General features: G+C 43.4%; 1 protein-coding gene across 1 annotated transcript in view; it reads left to right on the forward strand.

Moving 5' to 3' along the window:
* LOC123488990 (T-cell immunomodulatory protein-like) overlaps positions 1-25,186 on the forward strand; it is a gene marked incomplete at its 5' end in the record, with an annotated part of 53,091 nt that overhangs the window by 10,424 nt on the left and 17,481 nt on the right. The window contains one exon of the mRNA XM_045219707.1: positions 12,713-12,885. Within this exon, the coding sequence (XP_045075642.1) occupies positions 12,713-12,885 (173 nt within the window). The remainder of the gene's footprint in view (positions 1-12,712; positions 12,886-25,186) is intronic.

A 25,186-nucleotide genomic window follows, 5' to 3' on the forward strand; every position in this document is an offset into this window, starting at 1 on the left:
ACTGAGTTCCTGCTCATTTCCTCCCAGCTAGCCTGTGTAGCTCCCTCTGACCGCAGGCTACAAGACATGATTGGATTAGAAGCTTGGTAGGAGGAGATGCTCTGTTCAATCAGTGTCTGGGATCTTTGTCTGTGTAGGTGCGTGTACCGGTATGTTCCTGCAGGTGTGTATGCTTCTGTACAGATGTGTCTGTGTGTGCAGGGACATGGCTCCCCCTGCCTTCTCTCCCACACTGATTGAGGCGATTTGATCTCGCTGTGTGTTTTCTCTATCACGCTAATCTGCTGCTTATTGACAGCGTAAACATGTAGCTTCACACTCATTAGACTGTTTACAGAGGCTGTCCATTACATTCACTCACACTGCATGTGTACACGCCCTCTGAATATGAGCACAGCACACTGGGTCTCATTGAATTGCTGCATGAGAAATGATAGGCTATTTTCTCCTATAGGTGGAACTCCATACATCTACCTACCATATCCATCCATCTTAAAGGGAGTGCTCCTAATCTCAGCTTGTTACCTGTATAAAAGACACCTGTCCACAGAAGCAATCAATCAATCAGATTCCAAACTCTCCACCATGGCCAATACCAAAGAGCTCTCCAAGGATGTCAGGGACAAGATTGTAGACCTACACAAGGCTGGAATGGGCTACAAGACCATCGCCAAGCAGCTTGGTGAGAAGATGACAACAGTTGGTGCGATTATTCGCAAATGGAAGAAACACAAAATAACTGTCAATCTCCCTCGGCCTGGGGCTCAATGCAAGATCTCACCTCGTGGAGTTGCAATGATCATGAGAACGGTGAGGAATCAGCCCAGAACTACACGGAAGGATCTTGTCAATGATCTCAAGGCAGCTGGGACCATAGTCACCAAGAAAACAATTGGTAACACACTACGCCGTGAAGGACTGAAATCCTGCAGCGCCCTCAAGGTCCCCCTGCTCAAGAAAGCACATATACAGGGCCGTCTGAAGTTTGCCAATGAACATCTGAATGATTCAGAGGAGAACTGGGTGAAAGTGTTGTGGTCAGATGAGACCAAAATCGAGCTCTTTGGCATCAACTCAACTTGCTGTGTTTGGAGGAGGAGGAATGCTGCCTATGACCCAAGAACACCATCCCCACCATCAAACATGGAGGTGGAAACATTATGCTTTGGGGGTGTTTTTCTGCTAAGGGGACAGGACAACTTCACCACATCAAAGGGACGATTGACGGGGCCATGTACCGTCAAATCTTGGGTGAGAATCTCTTTCCCTCAGCCATGACATTGAAAATGGGTCGTGGATGGGTATTCCAGCAAGACAATTACCCAAAACACACGGCCAAGGCAACAAAGGAGTGGCTCAAGAAGAAGCACATTAAGGTCCTGGAGTGGCCTAGCCAGTCTCCAGACCTTAATCCCATAGAAAATCTGTGGAGGGAGCTGAAGGTTCGAGTTGCCAAACATCAGCCTTGAAACCTTAATGACTTGGAGAAGATCTGCAAAGAGGAGTGGAGCAAAATCCCTCCTGAGATGTGTGCAAATCTGGTGGACAACTACAAGAAACGTCTGACCTCTGTGATTGCCAACAAGGGTTTTGCCACCAAGTAGTAAGGCATGTTTTGCAGAGGGGTCAAATACTTATTTCCCTCATTAAAATGCAAATCAATTTATAACATTTTTGACATGCGTTTTTCTGGATTTTTTTGTTGTTATTCTGTCTCTCACTGTTCAAATAAACCTACCATTAAAATTATAGACTGATCATGTCTTTGTCAGTGGGCAAACGTACAAAATCAGCAGAGGATCAAATACTTTTTTCCCTCACTGTACAGAAGTCCATCCTAGATTACATGCACTACCGTTCAAAAGTTTAGGGTCACTTAGAAATGTCCTTGTTTTCGAAAGAAAAGCAAAAATAACATAAAATAGATCAGAAATACAGTGTAGACATTGTTAATGTTGTAAATGGCTATTGTAGCTGGAAACGGCTGATTTTTTTATGGAATATCTACATAGGCGTACAGAGGCCCATTATCAGCAACCATCAGTCCTGTGCTCCAATGGCACGTTGTGTTTGCTAATCCAAGTTTATGATTTTAAAAGACTAATTGATCATTAGAAAACCCTTTTGCAATTATGTTAGCACAGCTGAAAAATGTTGTGCTGATTTAAAGAAGCAATAAAACTGACTTTCTTGAGACTAGTTGAGTATCTGGAGCATCAGCAATTGTGGATTCGATTACAGGCTCAAAATGGCCAGAAACAAATAACTTTCTTCTGAAACTCGTCAGTCTATTCTTGTTCTGAGAAATGAAGGCTATTCAATGCGAGAAATTGCCAAGAAACGGAAGATCTCATACAACGCTGTGTACTACTCCCTTCACAGAACAGCGCAAACTGGCTCTAACCAGAATAGAAAGAGGAGTGGGAGGCCCCGGTGCACAACTGAGCAAGAGGACAAATACATTAGTGTCTAGTTTGAGAAACAGACGCCTCACAGGTCCTCAACTGGCAGCTTCATTAAATAGTACCCGCAAAATAAAACTGTGAAGGACCTCGGCGTTACTCTTGACCCTGATCTCTCTTTTGACGAACATATCAAGACTGTTTCAAGGACAGCTTTTTTCCATCTACGTAACATTGCAAAAATCAGAAATTTTCTGTCCAAAAATGATGCAGAAAAATTAATCCATGCATTTGTTACTTCTAGGTTAGACTACTGCAATGCTCTACTTTCCGGCTACCCGGATAAAGCACTAAATAAACTTCAGTTAGTGCTAAATACGGCTGCTAGAATCCTGACTAGAACCAAGAAATTTGATCATATTACTCCAGTGCTAGCTTCCCTACACTGGCTTCCTGTTAAGGCAAGGGCTGATTTCAAGGTTTTACTGTTAACCTATAAAGCGTTACATGGGCTTGCTCCTACCTATCTTTCCGAGTTGGTCCTGCCGTACATACCAATACGTACGCTACGGTCACAAGACGCAGGCCTCCTAATTGTCCCTAGAATTTCCTAAGCAAACAGCGGGAGGCAGGGCTTTCTCCTATAGATCTCCATTTTTATGGAACAGTTTGCCTACCCATGTGAGAGACGCAGACTCGGTCTCAACCTTTAAGTCTTTACTGAAGACTTATCTCTTCAGTAGGTCATATGATTGAGTGTAGTCTGGCCCAGGAGTGTGAAGGTGAACGGAAAGGCTCTGGAGCAACGAACAGCCCTTGCTGTCTCTGCCAGGCCGGTTCCCCTCTCTCCACTGGGGTTCTCTGCCTCTAACCCTGTTACAGGGGCTGAGTCACTGGCTTGCTGGTGCTCTTTCATGCCGTCCCTAGGAGGGGTGCGTCACTTGAGTGGGTTGAGTTACTGACGTGATCTTCCTGTCTGGGTTGGCGCCCCCCTTGGTTTGTGCTGTGGTGGAGACCTCTGTGGGCTATACTCGGCCTTGTCTCAGGATTGTAAGTTGGTGGTTGAGGATATCCCTCTGGTGGTGCGGGGGCTGTGCTTTGGCAGAGTGGGTGGGGTTATATCCTTCCTGTTTGGCCCTGTCCGGGGTTTCTTCGGATGGGGCCACAGTGTCTCCGGACCGCTCCTGTCTCAGCCTCCAGTATTTATGCTGCAGTAGTTTATGTGTCGGGGGGCTGGGGTTAGTTGGTTATACCTGGAGTACTTCTCCTGTCTTATCCAGTGTCCTGTGTGAATTTAAGTATGCTCTCTCTAATTCTCTCGTTCTCTCTTTCTCTCTGAGAACCTGAGCCCTAGGACCATACGTCAGGACTACCGGGCATGCTGACACCTTGCTGTCCCCAGTCCGCCTGGCCTTGCTGCTATTCCAGTTTCAACTGTTCTGCCTGCGGTTACGAAACCCCTACCTGTCCCAGACCTGCTGTTTTCAACTCTTAATGATCGGCTATGAAAAGCCAACTGAGAGACCTGAGCCCTAGGACCATACGTCGGGACTACCGGCCGTGGTGACTCCTTGCTGTCCCCAGTCCGCCTGGCCTTGCTGCTATTCCAGTTTCAACTGTTCTGCCTGCGGTTATGGAACCCCTACCTGTCCCAGACCTGCTGTTTTCAACTCTTAATGATCGGCTATGAAAAGCCAACTGAGATTTATTCCTGATTATTATTTGACCATGCTTGTCACTTATGAAAATTTTTGAACATCTTGGCATGGTTCTGTTATAATCTCCACCCGGCACAGCCAGAAGAGGACTGGCCACCCCTCATAGCCTGGTTCCTCTCTAGGTTTCTTCCTAGGTTTTGGCCTTTCTAGGGAGTTTTTCCTAGCCACCGTGCTTCTACACCTGCATTACTAGCTGTTTGGGGTTTTAGGCTGGGTTTCTGTAAAGCACTTCGAGATATTAGCTGATGTAAGAAGGGCTATATAAAATAAAATTGATTGATTGATTGATTAAAATGATAAACTTGGATTAGCAAACACAACGTTCCATTGGAACACAGGACTGATGGTTGCTGATAATGGGCCTCTGTACGCCTATGTAGATATTCCATAAAATATCTGCCGTTTCCAGTTACAATAGCCATTTACAACATTAACAATGTCTACACTGTATTTCTGATCAATTTGATGTTATTTTAATGGACACATTTTTTTATTTTCTTTCAAAAACAAGGACATTTCTAAGTGACCGCAAACTTTTGAATGTTAGTGTACATAATTTAAGTAAGGGATAAACGCTGACCTTCTGTACATTACCTTGGAATTAATGGACGATGCAGTGGGACGACGGGTTAGCGGAGTCCCTCCATGGAGTTCATTTTTCCAAGGTAATGTACAGAGCGGATGCGTTTATCCCGCTTATACATTACCACAAATTCCAAAGAAAACAATACTAAAGCATACATTTACTGGTATAGAATAGAAATGACATTTATACTTCTTCATGATCCCACCAAACCTGGTTGCTAGTCCGTTGCCAGAGACGTGACCCAGTCATTCGTTATTTTTATTTGGTTGCCATGATGGCTGGCAATGTTCTTATCGCTTGCTTGCTAGCTAGCCATCTATAGCTAGCACAGTAACGTCAAACAGTGCAGCCAGAATAAGAGCAGAGTAGCTGCATTTGCATTTGTTTAAGCTGTTTTCTAGTGGCAGTTATTTGGATACATCCATAACAATGAGCTGATGATGCACGATTTCACCTGGCATAGAAAAGTTGCTCTCTCGTCAGGACACTGTTCATGTCACAACACGCTGCTTGGTCCTTCTTTGGTGGGATCTTCTGTCACGATCGTCGTAAGAACCGGACCAAGGCGCAGCGTGATAGGCGTACATCTTTTAATGAATACAACAAAACAATAAACGATACGTGAAGTCCTAGGGTTAAACACAAACCTTACGGATCAAGATCCCACAAATAACTGTGCAAAACAGGCTGCCTAAGTATGGTTCCCAATCAGAGACAACGAGCAACAGCTGCCTCTGATCGGGAACCACCCTGGCCAACATAGATCTAAACGATCTAGAATAAACACATAGAAACTACAACATAGAAACTAACACCCTGGCTCAACCTTAAAGAGTCCCCAGAGCCAGGGCGTGACAGTTCATTACAGTAGAGGAGATCACATTGCAAATGAAACACTAGGCTAAAAGCTAGCTAAATCGTTTGTTGCTAGCAAATCTGCCAATATATCAACCGAATTCAACAATACCAGTTGCTGAAAACAGCTGGTCAAACAATACTGAACAAAAATATAAACGCAACAATTTCAAAGATTTTACTGAGTTACAGTTCATATAAGGAAATCAGTCAATTTAAATAAATTAATTAGGCCCTAATCTATGGATTTCACATTACTGGGCAGGGGTACAGCCATGGGTGGTCCCTTGGAGAGCATAGGCGCAGCCAGGCCCACCCACTGGGGAGCCAGGCTCAGCCAATCAGAATGAGTTTTTCCCCACAAAGGGCTTCATTACAGACAGAAATACTGTTCAACAGGGATTATCATGGATTATCATGGCAAAGGAGAAATGCTCACTAACAGGGATTTAAACAAATTTGTGCACACATTTCTGGGAGTTTTTATTTCAGCTCATAAAACATGTGACCAACACTTTACATGTTGTGTTTATATTTTTTTTCAGTGTAGAAACATGTGGGAGGATTTGACAGCATATTGCCACTTGCGTGATGACTGCAGCATTGAGTACAATTATTAGGACATGTAAACACCTTAATCGGCGTTCCAGTGATGTATTTGATCTGCGCATGTGCTGTCACCAGCCGAGCGAACCTCCCTCTTTATCGCGAGTGAAGTGAGTTCGGAACAATTGAATGTATACGTTTTAGAAGTAGTTTCCGCATTCAAACTTTTATATGTCCGAACTCAAACAGATATGCTTACCAAAAATAACATGGTCACTGTGGTAGAGCGTTTATTTTGATTGTCGATTTACTGCGTTTTTCAGAGTGCCATCAAGTAGCCTGATTTCAGATGTGTCCATGTAAACAGGATTATTAGGGAAATTGTTCTTCTTGCAAAGCATGTAAACGTTTTAATCGAACTATTGCATTAATCTGATTTATCCACAATAATCACATTATTGTGTGCATGTAACCGTACTCGTTGATGGACCGGAGAAAAATGTAAAGCACTCACCACGTTAGGTCATCAGATGCTGCAAAAAATATGTCTCCAAAAACAAATGAATCCTAGTTAGCCAAGTTTTTCCTCGTTGGACCTGCGTTTAGAATGTATCCAATTTCGGTTTGTGTGGTTGTTGATTTGACTTTCTGTAACATTGTAGCAAGTACGGTCTGCATGGCACAGTGCTTTAGAACAGTAAAAAGGGCTTATTGTTGGAACTGCTTCAAAAGTACCCTATATATTTTCCAACTGTCCCATATATCTGGTTTTAATGCCAACTCTAAAATTCCCTTTTAGCCAATCAGAAAGGAGTATACAACAATACTGTGGTATAAATCAGAATAATAGGCTGCTCTCCATGGGAATTCAAAGAACAAAACAGCTGCTCGCTATATGCAGTCTTGTGAATGAACTGGAATGGCTTTGCAGAGATAATGTGATGAGCGATATAGTTTTTCACTGCGGATCATAAAGCAGGGAGTTCATTGGATGCATGTTTTTTTTTATCATGTTGTCCCACGGCGACGCCTGTGTTCTCTATGGATATAATGACACCTCGTCTGCCGTTCCCCGCGGCTTCTGAAATTTTAATTTCTTGGCCTAATGAACCATCGCTCCCGCTGTGGCGAATCGATAGGAGTGGGAACCTGCTACTACTGTCGCTTTTTTCGCTTTAGTAAACAATGTGACGAGGAGAATGGTGTGTGTGTGCTGTGTTGGACGCTGAGATTTCTCTGGGATTGATAAAATTATATTTGTATGCCTGCCGTTTCCCTCTCACCATCAAATATATTGAATTGACCTTTTGATCCAATGAATTTCAGAATTTAAGTGAGTTGCTTAGGGCACTCTATAAAAATTGAAAAACTGGTCACCTCTCTGAATGATTACACACATATCAAGAAGTAGTGTTTAACAACTTCATTTAAATGATAACGTGGGATTGTATGTTAGGCTTCATGCTCACCTCATTATCAAAATGTGCTTGGCTTCTCTGCCTGACCTTCAAATGATCTCAAGGTTTTGTGACCTTATGAGTCTACTAATGCAGGCTTTCCTGACTGTACCACGCGTATTACCTGGGTAGTTGCCTCGTGCATGATCTCCTCTTCCACACACTGCACCTGCTGTAAAATAAATAATACTGATGCCGTCAACATGCGCTCAATGTGTTGCGTGTCCTATTTGACTTTGGAACGCTTACTTTACATCTGTTGTAAGGCGGTGTCTGTCTCTTGCTCCTCTTTGGGTGTTGGCCTAGATTGAGGATGGCTAGTCGGCCTGATGTTTATAAGAACACTGTGACACCCTTTTGAGTCATTGTTGTGATGTATGTGATAGTCATTCACTTCCTGATATGGACAATATTTGCTGATTTAGTCAGTTAGTAAATTCTAACCATCCCAAACTGCTGTTAATGCTGTATATGGGAAAAGTATCTGTTTGTGGGGACAGAACATTTTTTTTTGCATGAGTGACACAACAAAGGCAAGTACATTGTTGGTGTGTTGCTCCTAATGACCAGGAAACATAATAATAATAATAATAATAATAGCAACAACAAAAAAATTAATTTGGAAATTCCCTAACAGAGTCAGTTCATTACTGAGAGGCTGGTTGTCTAGGATGACACTACCTTTTCTGGTTCCTGCTTGATTAAGCTGAAAAGAGTGTGTGGGTGGGTGGGTAGGTGGGTGGAGGCTCAGGCTCATTAACCCAATCAGGAGCGATGAGGATCGGGAGACGTGAGGGGAATACCTTATGTGTGTTTTTATAAGATCCAGTCTGATCAAACTGGACCTAGATCTCTCCCTTCCAAACACCTGCAGCAAAAATTTACAATTCCTCTCATCTCCACCTTCACATCTCTCCTCCTCTCATCTGCTCCTCTATCAGTCACGGTACAGACGAGAACATTTGATGTGCCTTTTTAAATGTTCCTGATGCGAAGAAGTGGTCTTTACCTTGAAGACCAGAACATTTTATATCCATGTTAGCTTGTGGGTACCTGTCTGAGTACGAGAACATGAATCCCTCTCCAACTGAAAAATTATAGACACACAGTGTACGACTAGGCACTAGCTCCTCTGTGTGTCGATGTACAAACCTGAGACACTGAAATGGAGGCTGACTGGAAGTGGAAGCCTGTAGACTGACTGGAGATGGAGCCATGATCCAGCAGGGTGATGAAGCATGATTGGCTCCATCCATCAGAGGAGGACTCCACTCAGCCACTGCTATCCCACTGCCCCTCCCTTCCCTCCAACGTGCAGCTCTCTTCTAGGAGGGATCAGACCTACGACAGAGTAGCAGAGAGAGATCTCTGTAAAGATACTGGGACAATGGCCGCACTTCTCCTGTCAAATCCAGGACCACCAACCCCCCCACCCCTCCCTGTTTCCCCCAGTCAGTCACGCCTCTATAGGCAGCTCTGGAACAGTTACAGCAGGCTTCAGCTCAGCAGACTGCCTTGCCACTGGGGGGCTCAGTCAGGCAGTCCTCCTGTTGGTATTCTGAACACATTCTCTCTCACTCTCACTCTCTCACTCTCTTTCTCCTCTCTCTCTCTCACACACTCTCTCCTCTCTCTCTCTCACTTCTTTCTTTCTTTCTTTCTTTCTTTCTTTCTTTCTTTCTTTCTTTCTTTCTTTCTTTCTTTCTTTCTTTCTTTCTTTCTTTCTTTCTTTCTTTCTTTCTTTCTTTCTTTCTTTCTTTCTTTCTTTCTTTCTTTCTTTCTTTCTTTCTTTCTTTCTTTCTTTCTTTCTTTCTTTCTTTCTTTCTTTCTTTCTTTCTTTCTTTCTTTCTTTCTTTCTTTCTTTCTTTCTTTCTTTCTTTCTTTCTTTCTTTCTTTCTTTCTTTCTTTCTTTCTTTCTTTCTTTCTTTCTTTCTTTCTTTCTTTCTTTCTTTCTTTCTTTCTTTCTTTCTTTCTTTCTTTCTTTCTTTCTTTCTTTCTTTCTTTCTTTCTTTCTTTCTTTCTTTCTTTCTTTCTTTCTTTCTTTCTTTCTTTCTTTCTTTCTTTCTTTCTTTCTTTCTTTCTTTCTTTCTTTCTTTCTTTCTTTCTTTCTTTCTTTCTTTCTTTCTTTCTTTCTTTCTTTCTTTCTTTCCTTCCTTCCTCCTCTCAAATTAGCATTAGAAAGGAATATGATGTGTTGTATACATCTTTAGCAATCTAGTGGGATTGTTGTGCAGGAAAGTATGTTAGTCTGGTATGCTGGCTGCCAGCCTGGTAGGGATGGTTAGGGTTTGTTCAGCTCCTAGAGTCACCCACCGCCTCACAGTGTGACTGACTGGCTGGCACCCAGGCTGCCTGGCAGCTCCTTATGGTTATTTATAAACTTTGTCTGGATGTCTTCCATTCAAAAAGTGTCTGAAATCCCCTTAGTCAAAGAACTCTTAGTATTCTCTCTCCAACTCTATCTCTCGCTCTCTCAATCGCTTGTTCTCTCTTTCTGTATTTCTTTCTCCATCACCCCCTCTCATCATTATATCCATTCATCAATGGGGATGATTTGCATGTACAGTAGAAAGCATTGAGGTCTAATAAACCAAGTAACGCTTCAGTCAGCACAATGCTGATGATAGACTTCTGCTCCCTGTGTAGACCAGCTGTGAGTAGAGCTGATGGTGAAGCAGCACTCCTAGCCAAGATGCAGAGAAGTTCGTCTTTTTATTATCAGACTCAACTGTTGAGGATCCACTCACCATTGATACAGCGTAATCCATTTTGTGGAACACTTGGTCTGTGCACTGCTGTGTCCAAGGTGAGCTTCATCCCAAGTAGCCATTAGCATAGTTTCTGTTTGTTTTGTGCTAAGTGACAGTACTTTTGGGAGACACTGTGGATGTGCGTGCGTGGGCTCAGCAGTTTCACTTAACGGTGTAGTGTTTGATACCGTACACAGTAATAATTCGTTTAAATACACCATTTAGGTTTCATACCCCCATTTCTATGTAACCTGTCCAAAACAAATCATTAGGACTTATTTACATGGCTTTTTCAGTCATAACTACTACTGTATTTAGATAATCATAGCCAATCATTAAACCCTCATTAAAACTAGTCAGTATTCATCACACATAAGATTCATGATCATTAAACATCGTCATGACCCGTTAATCTCACTTAAAGGAAGTCATCATTTCAGCTCAGTCACCGTCTGTCATTCTTCCAAACACTCATAACCTTTCACATCATTTCAAGTTATCATTGTCAGCTGTCCCTGTGAAAGGGAGGAGGCCAGTCAACCTCTGCAGCCAATGACGCATCACTCGATTAACTCCCCGCCCAGACCTGCTAAAGACATGGGTCTGAGCTCGGCTCAGTGGGATTTCAATCACCTGGGTAGGAATGTATGAAGGGCTTTCTGGCCAAGAGCCCTGAGAGGGATACGCCATTTCACCCCCAGTACCCTGCACAAATTGTACATAGCTCATACACATACTCCCAATTTCTTTCACCCACACTGTCCAGACAAAACACTTGCCTCTCCCACGCACCCTCTTCCCTAACACGTTCCCTCCTGGTGCAGCCATACATATCACTCCGTCTTCCCCTGCCCTATCATGTAGCGGCACCACATCACCAGGGTTATACATCAGAGCCTATGTGGTACTGATTCATCAAAGAAGCACCAGCTATACTGCGCTGAGGTCTATCCCCTGTAAATACTCACACAAGACTATACACTTTCCTCTGAGAGACTTTCTTATGGCCTCAACTCTCTCCTCTCTTGTCTTGCTGCTCTTTTCTCTGTCTGTAAATATGTTGACTATGTTTATGTATTCAGAGATGGAGAACAGCCATATTAGCAGCCATTACCGCTACCCTCATGGCACTTCATCTGGTGGATATAATGTGCAGAGATGCACCTGGCTTTTCCTGTTTAACATTCTTGAATATTTAAACCCATAGCATCTGCATTCCCGCCTCCCCAGCGCTTCCAATAATAGGTGGGCCTTGTGGGGACGGGGGGAAAACAGAGAGGCATTCAGCTGCATAAAGAATAGCTCCTATCCCCACTGCCCTCTCTTTTTAAAGCTCTTTGTGTAGTTCTTGTATTCACATCCGTCTATTCAGAAACGGTTACTAATGATGGTATCTGTGGATATCGTTCTGTGAGACTGGCCATTTTTAGCAGTGGATGCAACACTCTGTTAGGGAATCTTACTTGGATTTGATTCACTATTCGTTATCTGTTTAATTACTAATGAAATATGACATTTTTTACATTTGAGTCATTTAGCAGACGCTTACAGTAGTGAGTGCATACAGTTTCCTAAATATAATATAATGAATTTACCCACAGTAGTTATTAGTATGGTTTTTGTACATTCATGTTCTATTATGATGAACATCAGTCACTGTCAGAGAGAAATAGGCCCCCAGGGTTTATTGACTACTCAGTTGAGCTGTCAAGGGTGGAATATGTAGAAGATGTTTTTATTATGTGTTGATAGAGCTATGCAAGGGAGGGCTGGGTTTGAGTATCTCTATAAATATATGGTCTCTTTCACTGCAGTATTTATCATAATTAATTAATTAATATGCCATTTAGCAGACGCTTTTATCCAAAGCGACTTACAGTCATGCGTGCATACATTTTTGTGTATGGGTGGTCCCGGGGATCGAACCCACTACCTTGGCGTTACAAGCGCCGTGCTCTACCAGCTGAGCTACAGAGGACCACACTACAGAGCTACAGAGCTACAGAGGACCACACTTGACCTCCCACTGTATAATCAGGGGAGGTCAAGGGTAGGCCACACAGCCACAGTGGGTTTCACAATGTTAGATCTGATTTCTGCAGCTCTTTTCAAATACAAAATATGGTCTGATGGAAAATTGTTGTTTTATTGCTGGGAACAGGAAGGAAGAAATTCCCTCTGCCCTAGCGCTCATTTATATCATTTGGCTTGTGGCTTTAATGGCGGTAATTCAGCAACCCTACTGAACCCCCTCTCACTGCGATGCCATTTTTTCTAAACATCCCAGCAGTTATTAATAGTCAATTTTGTTTCATTTTCTTTTGGCTCCCAGTCTTGTTTCGGAGTAGTATATCATCAATGAGCTGAACCAACCTCCTTGTTTTCTCTCCTGTTGCAGTGGCTGCCAGTCCTGACAGACTTCCAGAGGAAGGAGACTCTCTGGGGCTTCGTGCCCCCCCAGACCACCCCTCCTGCTGGGGAGCTCCACAACCCCATCACCCTGCACCTGGGAGACTACAACATGGATGGCTTCCCTGACGCCCTGGTCATCCTGCGCAACACCAGCGGGAGGTGAGTGGCACACTGACCCATATGAAGAATGTAGTTGGGATTAGGGGAGAGGTCTCATGCTGGGTCAGATTAGGCTCTCTTAGATAAGATTACATTGGTAATCGCCACGACTTTCAATGATCTATTTTGTGTTCGCTGACCCGCAATGCTTTTTGGATTAGATTGGTTTGCATACAGTATGATTGTACATTGTAGGCCTTTATTATGTGTCAATATTCATATAAAACATTCTAACCTTGAATTGCTTTAGATTTAAATAGATTAGATGGATGAATTTTCAGTGATGAAGTGAAAGCCCCAAGTCACACTTCAGCATGGGGACGTGAGCAGCAGTCTTTAAAATGCTCCTGACCCTGGGATGAGGTGGCACGGTCAGAGAGGACGGACAGCAGGAAGAGGATGTGTGGTTTATCAGCAGCCCATATATTGAGATAAGATATCAGTCAGGACAGGGCCACAGCTAGGCCTATTCATGCTGATTGTTCTGTTCCATCTGTGTGACTTCATAATAGACAATGTTAAGATTGACATAGTTAAGAAGACGTGGAGCATTTCTGGGACATTTGTAACGCTTTATGTGCATACGTTTGTGCGTGAAGCATACACACATACACATACACACATACACAAACACATACACACATACACACACATACACGTACATGTGAACCTTAATTTCTGGTGGAGGATCAGTCGAATCTCTCCGGCAGCTTAACTCCTTCTTCTCTTTGGGTCACCCTCATCCTGGGAGGTCCATTCTAATCACACCAAGTCCATGTCTTTAAGCCATGGAACTTAATCACATATTAAGCTCTATACCAACCATCATACATGACCAATCCAGGGTGGTAGTTTCAAACCAGATCAGGAACATGGACAGAAGATGGCTGTGATGATTGACGATGGTGACGATTAATAATGATTTTCTTGTCAATAATTACAAACCATGTTTGTGGTGTGTAGTATAAACATCATCAAAACAGATGGTCCGGTTTTATCCCAAGACCCGGTCATGGCCTGTATTGCGACATTGTGTAGATCTAGCCTACATTTTCATACATCTTGACGTTAGTTTGTAATTGTCTGCAGTTTCATTGGTTGAGTGTACTCTGTGCTCGAACAGACTCTGCTTACCAAATGTTTGGCCAGTTTAATGTGCCTCCCACTCTCTCGCTCACTCTTTTTTTTCTCTTCCATTTTTTTTGCTCCCATTCGCTTGTTATTTATAGCTGGGTTTTGGATGAATGTCCTGCCTGCCCACACACTTCCTATCTTTACAGAATAAATGTCTATTAGAATTTTAAGATGCACTGAGTCCAAAAAGCCTTTTGTTTCTGGGGAACCAATCAGTGTGTCGTGTTGGGAACTGGAAGTCAAAACAAACAAGCTCCTACGTAACGAGGAATAGGGTAAAATGTTTAGACGGTCTCGTCTCTGCAGAGTGGCTGTGATGAATGCTAATAGCTGCTCGGGGCTGGTTTGAGGCACCATGGCACACAGTGTTTAAGCACGGCAGTCTCCAGCCTATTTCCTGCCAAACAGATTGACATTTGACCTTTTCAAATAGTATAATCATGTTTTAATTTAATGAGCAACACTCTATGCCAGAGCCATCAGCCTCTGGCTTTTATTGACTCGTCTGAGGAGGTGTCAATGGGATAGAAGAGGTCGAAAAATATGCGTTTCAGGCCCTTATTCATTGTTGCTTCATTAGTTTAGCTGTAAAAATATACTGAGCAAAAATATGAACGCAACATGCAACAATTTGAACGATTTTACTGAGTTACAGTTCATATAAGGAAATCAGTCAATTGAAATAAGTTCATTATGCCCTAATCTATGGATTTCACATGACTGGGAATACAGATATGCATCTGTTGGTCACAGATACCTTAAAAAAGATAGGTAGGGGCATGGATCAGAAAACCAGTCAGTATCTGGTGTGACCACCATTTGCCTCATGCAGCGTGACACATCTCCTTTGCATAGAGTTGATCAGGCTGTTGATTGTGGTCTGTGGAATATTGTCCCACTCCTCTTCAATGTCTGTGCAAAGTTGGTGGATATTGGCGGAATTGGAACACGCTGTCGTACACATCGATCCAGAGCATCCCAAACATGCTCAATGGGTGACATATCTGGTGAGTATGCAGGCCATGGAAGAACTGGGACATTTTCAGCTTCAAGGAATTGTGTACAGATCCTTGTGACATGGGGCCTTGCATTATCATGCTGAAACATGAGGTGATGGTGGTGGATGAATGGCACGACAATGGGCCTCAGGATCTTGTCACGGTATCTCTGTGCATTCAAATTGCCATCGATAAAATGCAATTGTGTTCTTTGTCCGTAGCTTATGCCTACCCATACCATAACGCCCACCTCCACAATGGGGCACTCTGTTCACAACGTTGACATAAGCAAACCGCTTGCCCACACGACGCCATACACATGGTCTGTTGTTGTGAGGCCGATTGGACGTACTGCCAAATTCTCTAAAATGACGTTGAAGGCGGCTTACTGTAGATAAATTAACATTAAATTATCTGGCAACAGCTCTGGTGGACATTCCTGCAGTCAGCATGCCAATTACACGCTCCCTCAACTTGAGACATCTGTGGCATTGTGTTGTGTGACAAAACTGCACATTTTAGAGTGGCCTTTTATCGTCCCCAGCACAAGGTGCACCTGTGTAATGATCATGCTGTTTAATAATCATCTTTATATGCCACACTTGTCAGGTAGATGGATTATCTTGGCAAAGGAGAAATGCCCACTAACAGGGATGTAAACAACTTTGTGCAAAACATTTAAGAGAAATAAGCTTTTTGTGTATATGGAACATTTTGGGGATCTTTTATTTCAGCTTATGAAACATGGGACCAACACATTACATGTTGCGTTTATATTTTTGCTCAGTGTAACATGGTTTGTCATACTATCTGGACACAGTTTTTTATTCAGTAGTTGTTTGTGTCAGGTTCAATGGGAGTTGAGGGATATGGCAGATAAATGGGTAGTCATCATACAATATGCACTTGATTACTTCATCACCTTTCTCCCAGATGGAGGTTTCTGCTCTGCTGGCTGCAGACAGTCACTCACTCTCTCACCCTCTGTTTCCAAACACACACACTCACACAAACCCATTGTCTTATATTCCCTCCTGCTGTGACTGTCTCCAGCATTCTCTCAATCCCACTCACTCCAAACCTATCAAATTGATTATCATGATGTTGTATCTTCGCTGATCTCATACACTGAGTGAACAAAACATTAGGAACACCTACTCTTTCCATGAAATAGACCACGTGTCAGACTCATTCCACGGAGGGCCGAGTATCTGCAAGTTTTCTTTCCACCCTTGTACTTGATTGATTCATTAAGATCACTAATTAGTAACGAACTCCCCTCACCTGGTTGTCTAGGTCTTAATTGAAAGGTAAAAACTAAAACTTGCAGACATTCGGCCCGCCGTGGAATGAGTTTGACACCCCTGACATAGACTAACCAGGTGAATCCAGGTGGAAGCTATGATCCCTTATTGATGCCACTTGTTAAATTCACTTCAATCAGTGTAGATGAAAGGGAGAAGACAGGTTAAAGAAGGGTTTTTAAGCCTTGAGACAATTGAAACATGGATTGTGTATGTGTCCCATTCAGAGGGTGAATGTGCAAGACAAAAGATTTATGTGCCTTTGAACGGGGTATGGTAGAAGGTGTCAGGTGCACCGGTTTGTGTCAAGAATTATAGGCGGCAGGTAGCTTAGTGGTTAAGAGCGTTGTGCCAGTAACCGAAAGGTCGCTGGTTCTAATCCCTGAGCCGACTAGGTGAAAAATCTGTCTGTGCCCTTGAGCAAGGCACTTAACCCTAATTACTCCTGTAAGTCGCTCTGGATAAGAGCGTCTGCTAAATGACTAAAATGTAAAATGTAAAGAATTGCACTGCTACTGGTTTCAAACACAACAGTTTCCTGTGTGTATCAACAATGGTCCACCACCCAAAGGACATCCAGCCAACTTGACACAGCTTTGGGAAGCATTGGAGTCAACATGGGCCAGCATCCCTGTGGAACGCTTTCGACACCTTGTAGAGTCAATGCCCTGACGAAGTGAGGCTGTTCTGAGGGCAAAGGAGGGGGGTGCAACTCAATATTAGGAAGGTGTTCTTAATGTTTTGTGCACTCAGTGTATGTTGTGTATATCTCACACAGCTCTTCAAAGCAAACAGCATGGATTCTCTGAGGATGGAGTAGTGCTATAGTGTTTCAGTGGTTTAGTTAGTGGGATTGTGACTGTGTATGACAGCATGATGACTCAGGTGATGTTTGTCCCCAGAGCATCAGCACAAATTTGATGGCTTGTACAGGAGGAGAAAGAGTGAATGCCTGCCCTTATACAGTGGATCGTACCGTGTGTGTGTGTCCGTCTGTGTGTCCATGTGCTTGTGTGCGTGTGTAAGTCTAGGGCTGTTCTCCTGCAGCACATACACTGACCTGGACATAACATTTCCTCCAGGGGAACTGTCAGAGGATTTTGGGCGGTGTTGCCAGTGATGGGACTAAGAATCTACTCAAACGATTTTCTCCTAAATTGTCTGCCTGTCTTCAGTATGGACACACATTTTGTTTGTTCTTATATGAACCAAGCAGGATGAGTGGTTCATTGCAACACTCCACAAACAAACATGTAGACCTACTTTCCTGTACAGACACCAACAGAAGATAGGCTATCACCCATTTGGCCAATTGCTTGGCTGACAAGCACATAATAACTCTGGGCATTCAGAGGCTGTTGCAGACAGACAGTAATCAATATGTTTGGATGGAGTGGTCGGGATTCTGAGATCTATGGATGGACAGTGTAATGGGACTCTTTCAGCGAGGTGTCCTTTCGCTAAGAATAAGCACCAGTTAAAACACCTCATATTTATCACAGAGCAGCCTGGAGAAACTCACTAAGCCAGTGGTCTCTGAAAGCAGAAGCAGTCAAGAGCAATGTGAATGGAACCCGGGTGTATTTTCCATTCTTACAGTTAAGTTATTGAAGTGTCGGACTCTTGTATCCTCCTTTATACAGTTTTCAACCAACAAAGTAGGGAAGTGCATGGTGCTCTGATCGAATAGGGCATTCGTCTGCATCACCCCAGAGCCCTTTCAATGCACTTTAAGCACACTCATATATACTGTTTGAAGTCTTACTCTCTCATTTCCAGCCTTCTACTGTTTGATAATCCATTGGTCCACATTTTCTATCTGTTTTAGTAACTTGTTTTTGTCAGCCAATTGATTTCAAATGTATATTATTCACTATAATCTGTAATACCAGCAGCTCATTTTGAACAAAACTTCTAATGACAGTCTTTCTCAGTGGGAGGTCAGACAGACTTATTTCTAAAAGGAATATATCTCAGGGGGAGGGGAGAGCTACCCAATCCTGCCTTACCCCTTACTCTGCTCCTCTTCTCGGCAGCTGTTTCAGCTGTGAATGGTGTTTGGGTAGCTGAGAGACACTCAGGAGAAGCAGCAGGGGGTTCAGTCCAGGTGAGGTGCACTCAGAACTCAATCAGGAGCTTGGGCTTAGAGAACTGAGAGGGCTGTCTGTGTGTCACTGGCCCCAGGCCTTTCAAACTGGTTCTCCTCTGCAGTCTGAATTCAATCTCTGTCCGGGCGTCGCTGCCTGTTTGTCTGGGCTGAAGGCTAACCTTGTGACTCACTCTCACTTTCTCTGTCTCTGTCTCTGTCTGTCTCTGACTGTTCTTAGACTGGAGAAACTCAGTCAGGGGCAGAGTCTCTCATTCTTTCTGCTTTCATTCTGTTCCTTTTCATTTTACCCAGTCTCTTTCTCCCCTCACTTGCACCCTTGACTCCTTCTATACAGGATGGCAGTGAGTTTGCGAGAGGGTTTGCCAGATTCCTCGCTCACAGTGAGGGAACATTGGCAGTTGATTTGAGGACATAAGCCATAATGTAACTCTGCCACCTGCCATGCTAGTGTATAAACACTCTTTACTGTAGAGCTTCTCTGTCTAAGGATAATGACACACAACCACTCTCTCAACCCAGAGCATGAATAGACTAACACCAAGCCCTGGCCTCAATGCTATGGAATTATCTAGACCACTAATCAGTGTTTTCAGATTAAAAACAAAGGAGCAGGCCTGCCGAGTGGCGCAGCATCTCAGTGCTTGAGTCATCACTACAGTACCGGGTTCGATCCCAGGTTGCTTCACAACCATCCGTGACCGGGAGTCCCATCGGGCGGCGCACAATTGGCCCAGCGTCGTCGGGGTTAGGGGAGGGTTTGGCCAGGGGGACTTTACTTGGCTCATCGCGCTCTAGCGACTCCTTGTGGCGGGCCGGGCGCCTGCAGGTTGACTTCAGTCGTCAGTTGAACAGTGTTTCCTCCGACACATTGGTGCAGCTAGGTTCTGGGTTAAGCAGGCGGGTGTTAAGAAGCGTGGTTTGGCGCGTGTTTCAGAGGACGCATGACTTGACCTTCGCCTCTCCTGAGCCCGTTGGGGAGTTGCAGCGATGAGACAAGATCGCAATTGGATATTAAGAAAAAGGGATTGAGGTCTGGGCTTTGACTAGGCCATTCCAAGACATTTAAATGTTTCCCCCTTAAACCACCCGAGTGTTGCTTTAGCAGTATGCTTAGGGTCATTGTCCTGCTGGAAGGTGAACCTCCGTCCCAGTCTCAAATCTCTGAAAGACTTAAACAGGTTTCCCTCAAGAATTTCCCTGTATTTAGCGCCATTCATCATTCCTTCAATTCTGACCAGTTTCCCAGTCCCTGCCGATGGAAAAACATCCCCACAGCATGATGCTGCCACCACCATGCTTCACTGTGGGGAAGGTGTTCTCAGGGTGAGGAGAGGTGTTGGGTTTGCGCCAGACATAGCGTTTTCCTTGATGGCCAAAAAGCTCAATTTTAGTATCATCTGACCAGAGTACCTTCTTCCATATGTTTGGGGAGTCTCCCACATGCCTTTTGGCGAGCACCAAATGTGTTTGCTTATTTTTTTCTTTAAACAATGGCTTTTTTCTGGCCACTCTTCCGTAAAGCCCAGCTCTGTGGAATGTATGGCTTAAAGTGGTCCTATGGACAGATACTCCAATCTCCGCTGTGGAGATTTGCAGCTCCTTCAGGGTAATCTTTGGTCTCTTTGTTGCCTCTCTGATGAATGTCCTCCTTGCCTGGTCCATGAGTTTTGGTGGATGGCCTTCTCTTGGGAGGTTTGTTGTGCATTTTTAATAATGGATTTAATGGTGCTCCGTGGGATGTTCAAAGTTTCTGATATTTTTTATAACCCAACCTTGATCTGTACTTCTCCACAACTTTGTCCCTGACCTGTTTGGAGAGCTCCTTGGTCTTCATGGTGCCGCTTGCTTGGTGGTGTTGCAGACTCTGGGGCCTTTCAGAACAGGTGTATATATACTGAGATCATGTGACACTTAGATTGCACACAGGTGGACTTTATTTAACTAATTATGTGACTTCTGAAGGTAATTGGTTGCACCAGATCTTACTTAGGGGCTTCATAGCAAAGGGGGTGAATACATATGCACGCACCACTTTTCCGTTATTTATTTATTTGAATTTTTTGAAACAAGTTATTTCACTTCACCAATTTGGACTATTTTGTGTATGTCCATTACATGAAATCCAAACAAAAATCTATTTAAATTACAGGTTGTAATGCAACAAAATAACGGCAAGGGGGATGAATACTTTTGCAAGGCACTGTACAAAAAATAAACAAAGAAGCATTGTGGTTAGTCTCAGCGCGTCACTTTAATATGAGATGTTGCTGGGATTCCCTCAGATCAGTGTGTTGTGTGCATTACAGAGTCAGGTAATCACAATCAACAGTGAAGCATGCCTTTGCTACCACCGGATTACAGAAGATTGATACTTGAAAAGCAGCAGCCACAATGTTGACCTGTGACCTTCCCCAGGGCAGGGGTCTGATGAGACACACAGATTGCAATGCCAACGACCAACCCACCACCACTCTTGACACGTCTAATCTGCTTTTCTTAATGTGTCCGGAAACAAGAACCAAATGAGTTACAGAATCCGTCCTGTGACTGTGTCCCCCTGGACATCATCTGGCCATCTGCTCCATTTCAGCCAAGTCGCCACCATCCCTGGGTCCATGGTTCGTGGACCTTTCCTCTTTTAAGAAATTGCTACAATACTCAGCTTGGCTTTCTGATTCAGCTAATGGCTATGCTCTTTGGCTAGCGTCCCCAAAGTATCTCTATGTTTAGCCAGTCGCTCACCACCATCTGCTGCTGTTCCTTAATTCATATAATTCAGTTTTCCGTAATGGCAATAGACTTAATGGAAGAAAAGAGACGACTTTTATCAATAGTCTCTTATTTCATCAGGAAGGTATCTTGCTGTGCAGCACGTTGGCATCTCACTTACCACCCTCCACAAATGAAGTGGCTGTTTGTAGTAATAAAATCAACACAGTTTGTGTAGGTTAGGAAGGAGGTCTACCTGCTCCAGTCTTCTGTCTCCTACCTTGGGAGCAGTTGACCAGCCCACCGGCAGCCAGGAGCAAACTAACTTTGACAGTGAAGAATCCCCAGATGTAGTGATTTCCCTTTCCATTTATCACGTTGGATAGTATCTCATATTTGTTCCCATGACATGGCTTCTCTCTCTCTCCCTCTCTCCGTTAGCACACTGGAGAGCCATTAAAACTGGAGTGTTTTTCTTTCTTTCCCCTTCTTCCATTCTCCCCGCTTTGCAGATCAAAGTCACTCCCCGCCATGAGAGAAACATACTCGGGACCGCCACAGCTCAGCCCGGAGATAATAGCCGGCCTTCTCCATCTGTTTAGTTTGAAAATTAATTAACGTTCTGCATTAACGGTTTGGGCTCTTGGGCACAATGGTTGGAGTGGGACGAGGGGCGGCGTGACATGTTGATTTATGGTGAAGATGTTTGGACAAGGGAAGTGGGGTTGACAAGGGCTTATGGCCCACAGCATTCTCCCCAAACCTTTTCAAGTCAAAGTCAATTTATTCTGACTTATTGATTTTGTAACAGAATTCAATGGTTTGTCCCACCTATTGTACGTCCCCACAGAATAGGACAGACAGAATTATTACATTAAGTCCAAAACTATTAGCATAATGAATTTAACTATTTATTAAGTACATGATCTTGCAGATCAGCATGTGTGTTATTTTCCTGTCGCTCGCCTCGACTACTGTCTCAGCTGCCAATCATGTCACGATGCATCAGCACTCATCAAACACATACCATCCCCTCACTGTGGGAGAGGGTGATTTAGTAGGGATGTGGGTGGGTGGATGTGTGGGTTGGTGTTTGTTTGTTTGCTTCCATAACATACTAAGAATTGTCATACTCCAGCCACCCTAGTCATAGACTCTCTGCTACCGCACGGTTAGAGGTACCGGAGTGTCAAGTCTAGGTCCAAGAGGCTTCTAAACAGCTTCTACCCCCAAGCCATAAGACTCCTGAACATCTAATCAAATGGCTACCCAGACTATTTGCATTCACTTTAATAACTCTACCTACATGTACATATTACCTCAATTACCTTGACTAACCGGTGCCCCCGCACATTGACTCGATACGGGTACCCCCTGTATATAGCCTCGATATTGTTATTTTTACTGCTGCTCATTAATTATTTGTTACTTTTATTTCGTATTATTTGATGTTGTATTTTTTTGTGTGATTTATTTTTTTGTTATTCTTTCTTAAAACTGCATTGTTGGTTAAGGGCTTGTAAGTAAGCATTTCACTGTAAGGTCTACACACCTGTTGTATTCGGCGCATGTGACTAATACAATTTCATTTAATTTGATACTGACTACACCGGACACGCCCGTGCGCCATTGTGCGCATGTTGATTTTGTCCATCCCCAGCAGATGCGATCATGACACGCAGGTTAAAATATCAAACCAACTGTGAAACAACTATATTAATTTGGGCGCATGTCAAAGACACATGATATTCATTGACATTTAGCTATCTTGCTATTGCTAGCTAATTTGTCCTGGTAGATGAACATTGGGTTGTTTTTTTACCTGAAATGCATATGGTCGTAGGATTTTGACCCGGAGACATACAAAATCATGTGTTTCTCTACTCCGACTATTAACACTAGAAAAGCTAGGCATCTAGCAATCCCGTTCTGAGTCAATGCATTCTAACAGTCTAATAAATACATTTCATGTATGCTATTTAGGGTTTCATACCCGGTGAAACGGTATCCGGGACTGCCCGACCAAGCTCCTTCCATTTCCTGGAAAAAAGAATGCATTGGACCAATAATATAGCCTACCATTTTTATGCCACACTAATGCAGAAATACAAAAATATGCACGTGCGAATAGCTGCTGAAACTGACATATCAACTCTCTGGCTTCATTCATACGTTAGACCAGTCATCCTACGCTAGCAGCCTACCATATTTAGCCTACTCAACGTAAAGTCCCCAATAGAAAATGTCACTTACTTGCGGCGCATGACTTCAATAAATTGCATTGCTGACTAGCAGGTGTAGGTTAGGCTACACGTGACCTCTCGACTCAGTTACTGAAGGCAATCTCCATCTCACATTCACAAATCTTCAAACTAGCTTTGTGGCACTTGCAGAGGCTCAAAATATAAACTGCAGCTACTCACTATTAACAAAATATCTGGTACATTGCCTCCACAAACGCGCTCGATGAAAAATACAATTTGCAACATTGTTCCATGATGCTACTATAACAAAAGCAAGTGCACGGGTTTGATGAGTCAGGTTTGCGTGAATTTGATCAACTGTGGCGCTATCCATGGTGCTGAATCTCCGCTGCTTAGCCTATTTGTTTGTCTGTCTGTTTAGCGGAGATGTTCTCTGTGACAGTCATTACAATAAGAGGGTTATCATAAAGTTTAAAAAGCCATGACCTTCTTAAATCCCACTGATAGCCAGATGCAAGGAGAGAGAAAAGGACCAACAAGCTGGGTGACATCTTTCAGTCAAAGGTAAGCTAAAACAAATGTAATTTTCACTAGGCTGTAGGCTAATAACCTACAGTACCAGTCAAAAATTTGGACACACCTACTCATTCCAGGCTTTTTCTTTATTTGTACTATTTTCTGCATTGTAGAATAATAGTGAATACGTCAAAACTATGAAATAACACATATGGAATCATTTAGTAACCAAAAAAGTGTTAAACAAATCAAAATATATTGTATATTTGAGATTCTTCAAAGTAGCCACCCTTTGCCTTGATGACAGCTTTACACACTCTTGGCATTCTCTCAACCAGCTTTATGATGTAGTCACCTGGAATGCATTTCAATTAACAGGTGTGCCTTGTTAAAAGTTAATTTGTGGAATTTCTTTCCCTCTTAATGTGTTTGAGCCAATCAGTTGTGTTGTGACAAGGTAGGGGTGGTATACAGAAGATAGCCCTATCTGGTAAAAGACCAAGTCCATATTATGGCAAGAACAGCTCAAATAAGCAAAGAGAAAAGACAGTCAATCAATCCGGAAAATGTCAAGAACTTTGAACGTTTCTTCAAGTGCAGTCGCAAAATCCATCAAGCGCTATGATGAAACTGGCTCTCATGAGGACCGCCACAGGAAAGGAAGACCCAGAGTTACCTCTGCTGCAGAGGATAAGTTCATTAAGTTACCAGCCTCAGAATTTGCAGCCCAAATAAATGCTTCACAGAGTTCAAGTAACAGACACTTAACATCTCAACATCAACTGTTCAGAGGAGACAGACCTTCATGGTCGAATTGCTGCAAAGAAACCACTACTAAAGGACACCAATAAGAAAAAGAGACTTGCTTGGGCCAAGAAACACGAGCAATGGACATTAGACCGGAGGAAAGCTGTTCTTTGGTCTGATGAGTCCAAATCTGAGATTTTTGGTTCCAACTGCCGTGTCTTTGTGAGACGCAGAGTAGATGAAGGATAATCTCTGCATGTGTGGTTCCCACCGTGAAGCATGGAGGAGGAGGTGTGATGGTGTGGGGGTGCTTTGCTGGTGACACTGTCAGTGATTTATTTAGAATTCAAGGCACACTTAACCAGCATGGCTACCACAGCATTCTGCAGCGATACACCATCCCATCTGGTTTGGGCTTAGTGGGACTGTCATATGTTTTTCAACAGGACAATGACCCAAAACACACCTACAGGCTGTGTAAGGGCTATTTGACCAAGGAGAGTGATGGAGTGCTGCATCAGACGACCTGGCCTCCACAATCACCCGACCTCAACCCAATTGAGATGGTTTGGGATGAGT

Source organism: Coregonus clupeaformis, unplaced genomic scaffold, assembly GCF_020615455.1.
Source record: "Coregonus clupeaformis isolate EN_2021a unplaced genomic scaffold, ASM2061545v1 scaf2646, whole genome shotgun sequence".
In the NCBI taxonomy this organism is placed as follows: Eukaryota; Metazoa; Chordata; class Actinopteri; order Salmoniformes; family Salmonidae; genus Coregonus; species Coregonus clupeaformis.